At 35.7% G+C, this 13,511-nt stretch overlaps 1 protein-coding gene across 2 annotated transcripts in view; it reads right to left on the bottom strand.

Annotated features, from left to right (window-relative positions):
• UNC13C (unc-13 homolog C) overlaps window positions 1-13,511 on the bottom strand; it is a 214,103-nt gene that overhangs the window by 135,978 nt on the left and 64,614 nt on the right. For both annotated transcript variants that reach the window (XM_026060864.1, XM_026060863.1), the window contains 2 exons: window positions 10,580-10,807; window positions 7,668-7,809 (listed from right to left, as the gene is read on the bottom strand). In XM_026060864.1, coding sequence (XP_025916649.1) covers window positions 7,668-7,809; window positions 10,580-10,807 — 370 coding nt within the window. The remainder of the gene's footprint in view (window positions 1-7,667; window positions 7,810-10,579; window positions 10,808-13,511) is intronic.

Here is a 13,511-nt window from a genome sequence, read left to right as displayed (position 1 = left end):
CTGTAATTGAAGTACACAATGTTTGTTCTTTGCTATGTCTTCCATTTCTTTGTCTGCTAGTTTATTTTTCTCCTTAGTCTGTTACAAAAGCACCTGATTTTTTTTTGCATATGCTCAATAAGACATGTCAAGAAAACATAGTATTAGAAACATACCACTTTAAGACACTAAAAACAGGGACACTTTCTTATTATTCATACTGTTATTTTAGATGGATATTGCACAGCATGAAGTACCTTAGCTGCAGACCTTTACTTCCACCACAAGTATACCCAAGATGTGTTCCACTTACTAAAGGGATGCTTGCTCCATTTACGAGAAAACATTTTGTGCTTGTAAATGCTATACTCCTTCAGTGAGTCAACACTGACGTAACTGGAAAGCAGATAATAATCAAGGTGCCACTTGGCTGTGTGCACTATGTATGTGAAAAAGTATTTCCAAATGTAGCACTGATTAAAATGAAAAATTCCCAGCAAAGGTCAGACCACTGTTTTTTGTAAGCAGTCTTACAAACAACGCATTAGAAGTAAACTTTGTATAACACATAATGCATATTTATAATCCAAGAGTTAACCTTTCTAAATCCTTGCTCAGTTTTATTCCTTTATGCTAAAATATCTTGGACACCATATGGTCTAGATGGGTAAAGAAAGGTGTTAACAGAGTTTTGGTCCTAAAAGCCTAAAGAAACCACAGAATCCTAGAAAACAGTAGCAGAATGAAGCTCAAGGGGCCATTTATTTCTATTAATACCCTCATGCTTATTATTATTGCCCTTGCTACCAAGCAGAACCAGATATACCTATGGCATTTCTGTGAGAAGTCTGTTCACCCTGTTCTTAAGAGTTCAGAGATTCTATAATCTCCCAGGGAATCTATTCCAGCGCTTCACTAGCCTCACTGGTAGCAAAATTCTGAAGTCTGATTTAAATCCAACTGGAATTCGTGTCCGTTACTTCTTGCCCTACTAATACTAAGCATGGAAAACAGATTATTCCTTTCCTCCTTGCAGGAGAAAAGATGTATTTGAAGACGTATCCTTGCCTCCACTATTTGTCTCTTCTCTAGTCTGGACAGTCCCAATTCTTTAACTGTTTGCTCGCAGGCCATGCTCTCTGGTGCTCTGGTCATTCCTGTTCATATTCTTGGACAATTTGTCCACATCCTTTCTGGAGCTTGGCATTCAAACTAGGTACATTCCAAGATGAATTTCAGTACTCCAACCAATTGAAAAATTATCTTCTCCAACTCCTACTAACTTATCCTTTTCTTCTTCTACACAACTCCTAGGTCTTGACTACTGATGTTACCTGTGGTAGGTGTCTGACTGAAATTTTCTAGAGGCTGATACTGAAAATGCATTGTATAATTAGGATTCTCAGCAATGCTTATTACTAATATTCTTTTTACAGTAATTGTGGCCCAAATATATCCTTGAATTCTCTCTTACTACTCTATGTATTTATTAAATGATGCTTTCCATCATGTGCTGTATAGGATTTCCTCTACAGGACAATGTTCTTCCTAAAAAGACTATGAAGTATCGCCACATTGTTAATAGTTAGGTAAATACTCTGTATTTCTCATCAAAAGAATATGTTATACAAGGTGATTTTATTAGATATAACTTCAGCAATTAGGAAAATGAAGGTTTCTAGGGCATTAGAAGTCTCTAGAAGAAATGAATGTTATCTGTAATGATGAATTAATACATTCTAAATCCCATTTTAATTTACTTGCCTCCTCTTTCTACATTTTTATATCCAATATATGTATAGTGAACACTATTTCTATCAATACAGCAAGCGGACAAGTTGAGCTACTGCGTACTGTAACAGTTACAAAAGTAAAAAATTCTCTTTGCTTTCTTTTTTCCTCTCATTAAGATCTTCATTATGAAATGGTTGCATGTAGAGCAAAATGTAGAAGACATTTCATATGATGGCTGTATTTTGCATGTGCTTTTGTTATTCAAAATCACCATCAGGCATGACTATAATTATTTGCAAAGGCAGCTTTTTTTTCCACTCCCTTTTTTTCCTATACTATGTTTCATCACAGCTCCACAAGTTATCAACAAGTGAAGAGGGATGTTTTCTAGCATTTCTAACATCTGCTTGCAGGAAGATTATAGAAAAAGTTTTCTTTCTTGAGTATGAAAAGCACATAAATATATCCAAGAACTTCCCATTCCAAAACCCTAAATGAATGTGGAAACTGAAAAATTAAACAGTCAAACAGTCGAACATTATGAAACTGAACTTGCTTCTGCAATCTTAACGCACTCTGCTAGCTATAAGAATACAGTCCAATTTTTAAAGAAACCCTTTACCACAGACTATCAAATATTCTATATATTTGTACCCTTGACAGGTTAAAAACAATTCTGCAACAAAGATTTAAAGACAAACAGCAATTCAGCATATCAGTCTCATGATTTTTACTGTCACCTGTTGAATGTCCATACTTGCCTGTTCTGCTGGGATATGCTCTCTATAAACACTGAAATCAGCATTAGCATTCTATTCACCAGGTGAATTTACAGAGGGCTTTTTTACATTTAAATTAATTGAATTGGTTTGTCATCTTGTTGGATTGTGATTCAAAACAATGTTTGAAGGTCAGCTTTTGGGGGTCATTAAATCTCTGGAATTTCATTGGTGCAAGTGATATGGTATGAGCTCTGGGTATCATAATGTTATAATGTTATGGAAGATGCACTCAGGCAAACGGGTCATGTTGACAAGAGTAAAATTTGACAACTGGGGTAAAAAACAATATTGGTGGATATGATATTGACTTGAAATGACTGGGTAGTGTAGAGGAAGAATGATTTAATGAGGCAAGATATGAAAGTGAAAAACCAATTTTAGCTTTTTGGACTGTTGTGTATGGGAATTTACATAACAGCAAGACTGAAATAGTTTAGCAACAGTAATCAAGAATTAGAAAGAATGATTGTATATGCGTTTTCAAATGCATTACTTCAGATTTTATCATTGAGGGCTGTAATAAAAGGAATACAAAGAATCCTTGATTGAAAACTGAGTCAATTGAAACAAACAATTTTTTTTTTAACCTATTTATTGTAATTATTTTCCTTAGAACAAATTAGAATGAGATTAATTCTGATCTTACTTGCATTAATTCAGTCTGTCATAACAGAGAAGGAGTTGCGTAAAATTAACCTGGACTCATACCAGTTTGAAAGAAGACTCAGACCAAACATGCTGTACTGTGAAATGAAAATTATTATTGTTGAGCAAGCAATTTATCATTTTAATTGGTTGCTAGAGGTGTTCTGCTATGTGTTTTGGGCTGGAGCCATGGGATAGTTATTTTCATTAGCAAGATGTCTCTCAGGGACTTATCTGCTTGGCTGCTTACTGAAGAATTTTTAGCCTGGATAAATCCAGTAAAATAATTTGCACGTTTCTATTATCCACGAGGTTTTGTGTAATTTAATTCTCTGTTAGATACTCCTGCTTACAAAACAATCTGTAAGCTGTTTCAACAATTCTCACAGGACTGTGTTTAGATATCACTGAAAACTAGAATACTATTTAAACAATTACCAATCCTGTTATCTTCAGCTACACTGAAGCTTACACTGTTTATAACTCAGTTCAGTTGGTCAAGAATGTATAAAATGACCATAGTAAAAGGCTATGGTAAGGCCCTCCTGTTGTATTTATTTCCTAAACGTGGCTGTCTCTAGTAAATAATGGTTTAAATGAACCCACAAGTCACCTTATTGCAGTGTAAATCAAACTGTGTGACTGCTGCTGTCTAACGGCTATGTTAAGGAAAGAACATCCAGCTGGATGTCTGAAGTAGCTGCCAGAAATTCTGACTTCAGAAGACACTGGATTGAAATATTGGAGACATGAAGCAGTTGAAGAGCTTCTCTGACCAACATGGAGACTTTAACTCTTTGTGTATGGGTCTAGAGGATACTTTTTCTCAGTATTATCTGTTAAAATACACAGCAGTAAGAATAATCAGGGATACCCTAGTTTGTTTGTGCAAACAGAAATTTTTATTTCCCTTAGCAATTGTAAATGTTCTCAGGCACACTCAACTGATAGATTACACTTCCTGATCTGCAATGGTATAATTATTTTCAGCATATCACCAGTTAACCTTCAAGAATGTCAGAGATCAGGCAAGTTCTAACAGTTTAGCAAGGATCCTTATCTTAGCCAGGTGGCAATCATAATCTTCAAAAACCCTTCTCATTGGTCTAACTTGAGTCAATTAGCATAGGTTTCCATGCACTGAAAGGAATAACAGATGCCCAAAAAATGTATTTATCAGAGCTATATGGTGGCCTAGTGAGAGTCAAAATAGATATAATGAATAATATAAAATAATTATCCAGTTATATGAGAGACTTCTGGATTATAAAACTGCATCTGAGGTACTAGCATAATATTGGTGATCCTAGCAAACATGACTCCTAGAAAGTCTGCAAGGCAATTTGTAGAAGTGTGCCTGCTACACAACACTGCCAGTAAAAAACAGATTTCCATATTTCAGCAATCTGAATCAACTATCGAAAATAGTCAAGAAGAGAATGAGAGTAGAGAAGAGTTTTATTATAGTGATGGATGAACCTGAACAAAATAACAATAGATCTAAAAGTTTGTACAAAGCTGAAAACTATATAGCCAAAATACTTTTCTCTCCCATAACTAAAAGCAAGAACACAGTCCATTTGTTCATATTAGACGCCATGCTCAATTCCACCAGAAGGAAGGAGACAGCTGTAAGATTGTTCCTTTTTTCTTTTGTTGAAAAAACTATCACTGATGCCTTGTCACTCATTAAAACAATAAAAACTGCTCTGATATCTCCTTTGTGATAACACCAAAAAAAAAGATCAAAGCCCTTGCCACCTATATTACATCCATTACAAGAGCATCCACTTGCCTATTTACTGCTGTCTTGTATACAAAAAAGAATATACATTTAAAGAAAAGATATATTCTTCCTTTGATGATCTTCAGTTGGTTATTTACTGAGAAGCATAAAGCTGTACATAAACTCTCCTTAGTTATGGTTTATGATATTGAAATCTATGCCAGTCTCCCAAATTTCTGGGGTGTGGTCATTTAACAGACTTGCACAAGCCTTATAGGAAGCCCTGTTAAAAACATGCACTCTCTACTTATCATAGAGTCATACTAGGATAATGTGTGAAATTATGCATGAAAATTAGGATTATGTGTGAAAATGTGAAAAAGAAAAAATAGCCCCGCAAACTAGAATGCTGCCCTTAATTTAACTCCTGTGACAGAGCAAATGCATTGTGAAGATCCAATTTTGGTCCAAGACACTGATTGGAACAGATTGGAAGATTTAAATTAATGTTTTGGTATTCTGATTAAATATATGATTGCAAGATTTTGTGAGATCTTATTTTTCTATGGTTTAGCATTTAGGAGTTATAATGATGATTAGCATTTGATTTTAAATAGGGCTATCAAACGTCACTATCGGGGCTTTATTCTCATAAACTTTCTATCAAAATTCAGTGCACCACATAAGTCAGAGAGAGAATTTTATTTTAGAAAGTGCGAGTGTTATGAAAATGACTGAAAATGCATTCAGTTCAAAGCATTTATTCAGGAGATTTATGCTATAATAATAATATTAATATTATTATTAATAATAATATTATTATTATATATTATTATTATTTTTTTTTACTAATGATATTACTAGGGCCATGATAGTAATACTTAGAATTGACTGAAAAAATACATAATAATTTTCAATTTTCAGTGATTTTATGGTAGCCCTGCTCACATGCCTGAGAAAATACATCCCAAAACTCATAACAGATCTGCTCAGTGCTCTACACAGAGCTCTAGACAGAGCTCTATTTCAAATGCCTGAACAATATTTATCAAAACTCTAAAAGAAATTGTTTCCATGTTTTATGTTGATGGGGAATGACCGGAACTGGTATCTTCCTCATAGGAAAAAGGAAGAGAAGGGGAAATTAAACACTGCTACAGTTTGAATACAATTATTGTACACTGTGCCGAGTGGTTATTTTGAAATTGTCTGTTGCACATGGTGATTAACTAGAGAGTCTGAATCCTGACTGGGCAGTCGGCAGGATCCTGAGCTGTTCTGCCGCTGCTTCATAAACTCAGCAATGCTCACGGTAATGCTGTAAAGTGCATCATCACTAATACAGGGTTTCATTAGGTAAAGGTACACCAATTAACATCCAATTTTGAATAGCACTATTAGGCATAAATGTAATGGACTTCTGTAACACTGAAAGGTTAAGACTATTAACATGTTTGACAATTTGCATATATTCTCAGTAAAAATGCAAATAAGACCATGTGTTGTTGTATTTGACAAACATTGAAATTTTATATGCTTTTCATTGATTTCTTCTTTTCATAATTCACTATATTAGCGTTTTCACACACCTTCCATAAAATCTACTGACAGACTTCTGCTGTGAAGTCTTCTGACTTCACATAATAGTGCCATTCTAGGTGCTATCAGAGTAGACTAGAACTTTCTAAACAGTTAAAAAAAATAAACATTTATCTTTCTCTTAAAATTTTCTAAACAAAATCTAGAGCTTGTATTTGCTTTTTAGAATCCTTAATTGACTTTGACAATAGTAGTTACGAGCATCATATACAGTGGCACATAATAACCAAGCTGAGAAAAAGGATAAATGCTGAAATACTTTTACTACATGTAGAGGAATAACACACGGTACTAATTGGTACTATCATCAAACTGGTGCCATTCACAGTCAGGAATGTGTTGTATCCTAAAGCACTATTTCCAGGAGGAACAGTATAGTATATGTGAATTTGGATTTCCTGTTCTGTAATATCACTTTCTGAAAGAAGTTCTGGGAACACTGCCAGAATCAAGATATGGACCTTATTAAGCAGGTAAGCTTCAACTATTCTTGAGAATAGTCATTCATCTGTTTGCAAAATGCCCCTTATCTGTACTTCCCAAACTAGAACTGGCATGAAATCATATTCAAAACTTGAGACAACATATTACAGATTGGAACACCTACTTTGCAGTCAGGGCTGAACTTCGGTAACGTGCTGACAACAAACCATACTATTTTCAGTTCAGGGGTTGTGATGAAGGAAAGGAGATAGGAAGAATCTATTCTTATCTCCAGTCAACACTCAGTCCTGGAAAGGCCTGCTGAGTAGTCAGTACAAACAGGCCAGCCAAGAGCCTGCGTACCAGGTACTATCAAATTCCCCAGTTTCACCTAGGAGTATCACAATGTTGAATAAAACCACGTTTAATTTGCATGGTTGATTTCTGAGCCACAGGAAGCCATTCACATTGTCTACTTCTGGCATCTAAGATCAAAGTACGAACACCTTGCTACTGAAGTTCCATATAAAATAAGAATAAAAAGACTCAACCAATAGATTCCCCAATAGATAGAACTATGAGCTACACGACTGCTATGTGACACAGTCATAACAAAACTTCCATATTCTCTCCAATCAAAGCTTGCTAATTAACATGCTATGAATGTGCATAGTATAGACAATACATATTTTCAAGGAAGTAATTATTTCACTCAGTAGCATTATGTTACCTAAAAATAAATTAAAAAAGCAAAAAACAATGGCATCTTCTATACTCACAAATAAAATTTTTCATCCCAGACTGGATTCAAGTTTCCAAAAATAGTCTTTGTTCTCCGCTTCGTTTTGCCAACTTGCACAGTAACATATGGGTCACTTGAGCCAGTTTTGTCTTTAGCTTGTAAGCCCTGAGCACAAAGCACTGCAACAAAAGCAGAGAAATGCGTTTCAGCCCTTGTAGCTCTCATTGCCAAGAAATAAATGAGACGGTGAAAAAAGCAACAGGAAATGAAGCCCTCAAACTGAGGACTCCTGAAAAAAGGTTTTCTGGGTCAATTTTCCCAGACTCTGTTATTTTAGAGATAGACAAGGCTTTTCCAACTGCCTCTCTGGACTGTATAAAGTCTACATATATGGTTTAATAGAGTAATAATTTAAAGATACACTACAAAGCACAAAACAAGTATTTTCCTTGCCGTGTGTAATTCAGATCCTCAAACTTTGGTTTAATCAGCTTGGCAAGCAATGCAATGGTGCAGTAGAATTCAGCTTGAGTCTTATAATCCCCCTGAAAAGCAGGTAAAAGTTCCAAAATCTGCACTGTGGATTATAAAAATAACCATGAATATCCAGAGCAGGTAATAGACTCTGTTGTTTCTATGGGCATTTTCAGAACACTTTCTATTCTACCATAGACAGGGCGACAGTTCAAATCAATTGTCATTAACTGTATATATATTTCTTAACATTTATGACAGTTAATGGTACGTTTACAGTTAATGTATATGCATTTTGTGGCAAATATAAATACACGTAATTTGATTTTCCATCAGAATTCAGAACACTGGAGATCTCAGGAGAATGCAAGACTGTCAGATTCAGGCCTCCCAAATCCAAAACAAGTTGCAACTAAAACGCTTGTCATAACTGCTAGCATCAGCAGAGATTTATTATTTTGTACATATCATTAAAAACATCTCAGTGGTAGCATTTAGTTAAAATTTACTACTGTCAATCATTTTGGATACCGAAGCTCACTCACAGTGTGCTCAGAAAAATAACTTCATAAAAAATGGCATCTTAATCAGCTGATCTGCTTCCTGTGTGAATTCAGTCACATCAGCTGACTTTAATGATACAAGTAAGTTTCTGTTATATTTTTGCACATCTCATTCCTGATAAAATTCTGTAACTCTTAGGAATTAACTAGAAAGTCTTTTGTCCTCCTCTTCACTCTAACCCAAAGGGAAATTTTTAGAAGACAAGGGAATACCCCTTTCTTATTTATGCAGAAGAATTAGGTGCCAGCTTAGAAAATCTCTTCCAGAATGGTTAACTATTATTATACAGGTCTGAATACAAGGCAGCCCTGAATACCCTTTAGAAGTAGAAATAAAAATAGGAATACCACTTAAACATCTCCCCTAACACACCCCCATATCTGACATATCCTCATCTCCCCAAAGCTTGTCCCACAGCCTGACAACTACGTCTTTGAGCTTCACAAAGTCCCACAGACTTCAGAGAGGCCTCCCCTTTTCCTAATCCATCAGACCTGCAACCTCAGATTTCTGCTGGGTTTCTCCTGGCATATACCTACTACCCCTCAGCCCCATGTAGAGCCTGCCCCATAGCTGAGGGGGCTTCAGTGAGGACTAAGAGCCTTGCACAGCTAACTACATACCTACTAATTCAATCATGGTCCACCTGCACAGCGTTTTTCTCCTTCCCCTCCTGAAACGCAGCTCTGCTTTTCAGCAACGGAAATAAGAAGTACAGCTCTCAAGGACCCTTCCTGCAGTTATACCAAAAATTGACACAGAATCTAAAAGGACTATAGTTCAACTTCTTTCTCCATTTGTCAGTTAGAAAAACTTCCCTAGGTACAGGTGAGAAACATCAGGTGTGGAGAATTAAATAAAACATACCTTTTAGCAAGTTGCTATTAAGCCGTGAGAAAAATATAAGTACATTACTTAAGTATACACTATTGTTTACTAAGTAATAAAGCTCTTATTTCACTCATTTTAATCAAAACTTACTAGTAAAAACTGGAAAGGGTTCCTAAAGCTTATCTCCTTATCCCCCGTAAGAAGAATAGTACAAATCCTAGAGAAAGAGGAAATACTTAATTTACTTTTAATATAGAGCAGGGTTTATTATTTTTAATGACACTAAAACTAAGTTGAGGCTAATTTAGATGTGAAATCTAATCAAACTCAGAGTCCTTTAATGTTTCACATTGCTGTCTTTCAACTCTTTAGTTTTACAGTTTAATCTCTATTTGTTTCTAATCTAATATCATATACAGGTGGGTTGGCCTGTGTAGCCAGCAGGGTTTTTAATTTTATTTAGTTTTCTGCACTGAGTTTTGAATTCAAATATTTAAATGTTGAAGATGGAGATCCTCGATTTTTTTAACTACAGTTGGGAATCTTTAAAAGCAGTCAGCCTAATGTGAAAGCTGAAGATAGTCAGCAGCAATCCTGAGCATATGTGGTGGGTGCACACGTTCCTGTGACTTGGCATCACTAAACTAGAACACACCCTTAGTCAAGCAAAAAGAGTAGATGAGGACTTTCAAACCAATGGGGTTTGGAGTTGTGTGCTGCAGTGGTCTCAGCATTTCAGTCATTAAAATCTCATAAAGAAGATCATCAACTGTAACTGTTGCAATTGATTAACAGTGACAAAAAAATTAATCTCAAGCAGGTATTGGTAGAAGATAGACCAGACACAACAAGACCATTTACTTATCTTCCTCCCTGGAGCAGTGTAATACAAAGTAGTTTTTCCAACAGTTGTAACATACCACACTTCCAGTTAGTATGTTACAAGATCAATCATTTATAGATGCACCAAGTTACAATTTAACACAAAATTCCAGCTCAAATTGTAATAAATTTTAGCTCAGAACCACCAGACTGGGAAGGAAAGAGCTCTTACAGAAAACAGTTCAGTATAAAATTTACCTGTGATGGTTATTTTTGCTGACCACTTGGATGTCCCATCTAAAACACTTTGTTTTGCTGCTTTTGTGTATAGTACAAAATCTTCTTTGGAAATATTAAACATTTCCTGGATCACTTCAAATACCTCTGGTCTATTTTTCTCTCTAATCTTCATTCTTTCCTTCATAGCACTAATAATATTCTGTGTTTTATCTTCTGCACCATGTTTGGAGCTTTTCTCAGCAGCTCCTGAAATGGGAGAAAAGGTCAATACATTTACTAAAACATTGGTGTTTTAGTTGTCTTTCTCCCCTAGAGCTTCCAGCCAACCCTTGGTACTGCACTACTCAAAGGAGATGTGTGTTTCATCTGGATCATGCAAAGCCTCTTATGTTTATTCTTGATGACATCTGAAATTACCCATTGATTTAGCTTAATATGACAGGTTAACAATCAACCTCAAACAGTTTCATGTTATACTTTTAAATATTTATTAAAGAGTAAAACATCACTACTATTAAAATATCAGAATGCATGAGCAACTTTTCTTACATGATTAGGAACGCTGATTCTTCAGGAAAGTTGTTTGTATGTAAAAGTGTTCAGTATCTGGCTCTGTCTGCTCTGTCCTTTGTCTTTACTTCTAGTTAGTTAATAATACATATGTAAATAATTCTTTTTTTTTCTAAGTTAGCAGGATATAATAATATTTTCATTCCTTTCTCCCTTCCTTGCAGGACAATACAAGAAAGCAAAACCAGCCATTTAATGGAAAACCAAGAAATTTCTGGACATATGTTCATTAGGACAAAAACATTATTAGTAGAAACAGTATTTAAACCAGGTAATGTTTCCACCTCATTTTTCAGAGAATATTTAGTTTGACAGTTAGGAGACTAATCCAAACTCCTGCTATGTTCTCCCACAATGGGAATCTAGTGAATGGTGGAAAGAAATAGGCATAGTGGTTTTGGATGCTGTTTTGACAACCTCCAGATTTATCTCAACATTTGATGATGCTGCCTGCACTCATGGAAAGTTTTTCATTCCTTCCTGGAACAGTGTTCATTAAGAAATCTTAATGATTGCATAAATCCATAAATAAACTTAAGCAGTCACTGGATTTAAACATTTGCATTAGTTTGGAACCTTGGGGCTGTCCAAACTGTCAGACAAACAGTTATATATATATATATATATATATATGTGTATATAACACCAACATCCAACACTGACATCCCCAGTCTAGATCAGAGCATAGTGCACTCCAGCCATATGCCCCTTCTTCTTTAAGTATCATGAGCATATGAAGGAGTGCTTTGCAAAGCTCTACGCTGACAGTGGAATCTTCTGCTGGCTATTTTAGCCACTATTCCATGTCCTGTGTCCCAAAGAGCAGCCACGACATTATATTCAGGTTGCAGCTGAAAAGATTAATGTGAATGTTTTTCCAGGAGTTCTAGCAGTGAAAACATCCAGGGAATTTCTGCAAGGAATGCTGTGTCTAATAGACACAAATAGGGTGCTGGAGAGAGTGAGATGAGGAATCTTATGAAATCTAATTTTGCAAATTCATCATACTCAGAATAATATGTATCTGCATTACTCTGCTCTTAACAGCTGCAAGCCAGGGATAGGTTTCATGGAGGTTTCAAGGAAGAGATTTGTAGTCTCCTTTCTCTTATGAAATAGAAAGATACAGATGCATCAATAAATGCAAACATCAGGGCAGTAGAAACCAGAGAGACTCCTAACTGAAATCAATGCGACTGCAAGAAAGAAATGTATCGCTTTGCTGCAAGGGCCTGTGTCATGCAGATGGAAACCTAACGATAGAACAAACACCACAGGGCCTGATCTGTGACAGACCAACACTTGCTCTCTTTTGCTGCTTTCTTTCCAATGATCCATAACTTGCCCAGGAATGGAAGATGACAGCACACTGTTTTCACAGCTGCTAGTAAATGTCAGTGTTAAAAAAAGTTAGGAAGAAAGCTGATCAGTTGGCGCTAAATTGTGACATTAAACCTCAATCACCACACAGCATACCTGTGCCTGCGTGGTATTAAATTGCAAGGCCTCTTGGAAAACTATTCTTGCAAGACCACTCAAGCAAGTATACAGGTATTGAACAAACAGGTTCCTCTCTCCAATAAAAGTGTAATTATTGATAATTTCAGTAAGTATATGAGGATGGTAGAAGAGATCAAAGGATATCTACATGGGAATAACTTTTAGATGCTATTACCCCGAGGTGGTATGTTCAGTCTGTCCTATGAATCATAAAGTAAGTCTGGTGAAGAAAAAAAATACTCAAGTGATTTCACTGGTACTCAAGGACATATGCTGATTTGTCTAGGACATCAAAACCACTACAGTTTTTACTGTAAGGAAAAGAATGTAAGGAGACCATGTTGTTTCACGTTTCATTTACAGGTCTTCCCAGGGGAGCTCTGAAGAGATTTCTCTAAAAATCATACACTGATCTCAACGTGCACTTTAAAGCCAATGCAAAGATCCCCTCATAAAGTGTACTCTGTCAGACTGAAGTGTTTCTGATCAATGTCTCTGCAATAGATATTGCATTGGAATATCTTAAGTGTACTCTTGACAAAAATAAATGTTCTTACTCTTCATCTTGCAGATGGGTCTGGGGAAAGAAGCATTAAAAACGTGTGGTTAAAATGGTATTACAAGTGTTAGAAACCAAAAAATAGAGATTCCTGCAGTACTAAACTGACCATTCGCCACTCGTCATAGGTAATGCATGAAATTCCGTGGTTACTCCTTTATTTGCACAAAAATTAAATGTCTGCATGAATTAGGACTGTGTACCCACAATCAAATCCTATATTTTTCTGTTGACATCAATCCCATTGTACATTTGTTTAAAAGGCTGCTCTCTGAAATACTGAGGTGTTATATGGGATTTATTTCATGCTGTTCCTAAAGG

Source organism: Apteryx rowi, unplaced genomic scaffold (assembly GCF_003343035.1).
Source record: "Apteryx rowi isolate R43461 unplaced genomic scaffold, aptRow1 scaffold_172, whole genome shotgun sequence".
NCBI classification, from domain to species: Eukaryota; Metazoa; Chordata; class Aves; order Apterygiformes; family Apterygidae; genus Apteryx; species Apteryx rowi.
This window is presented reverse-complemented; position numbering and strand designations above follow the sequence as displayed.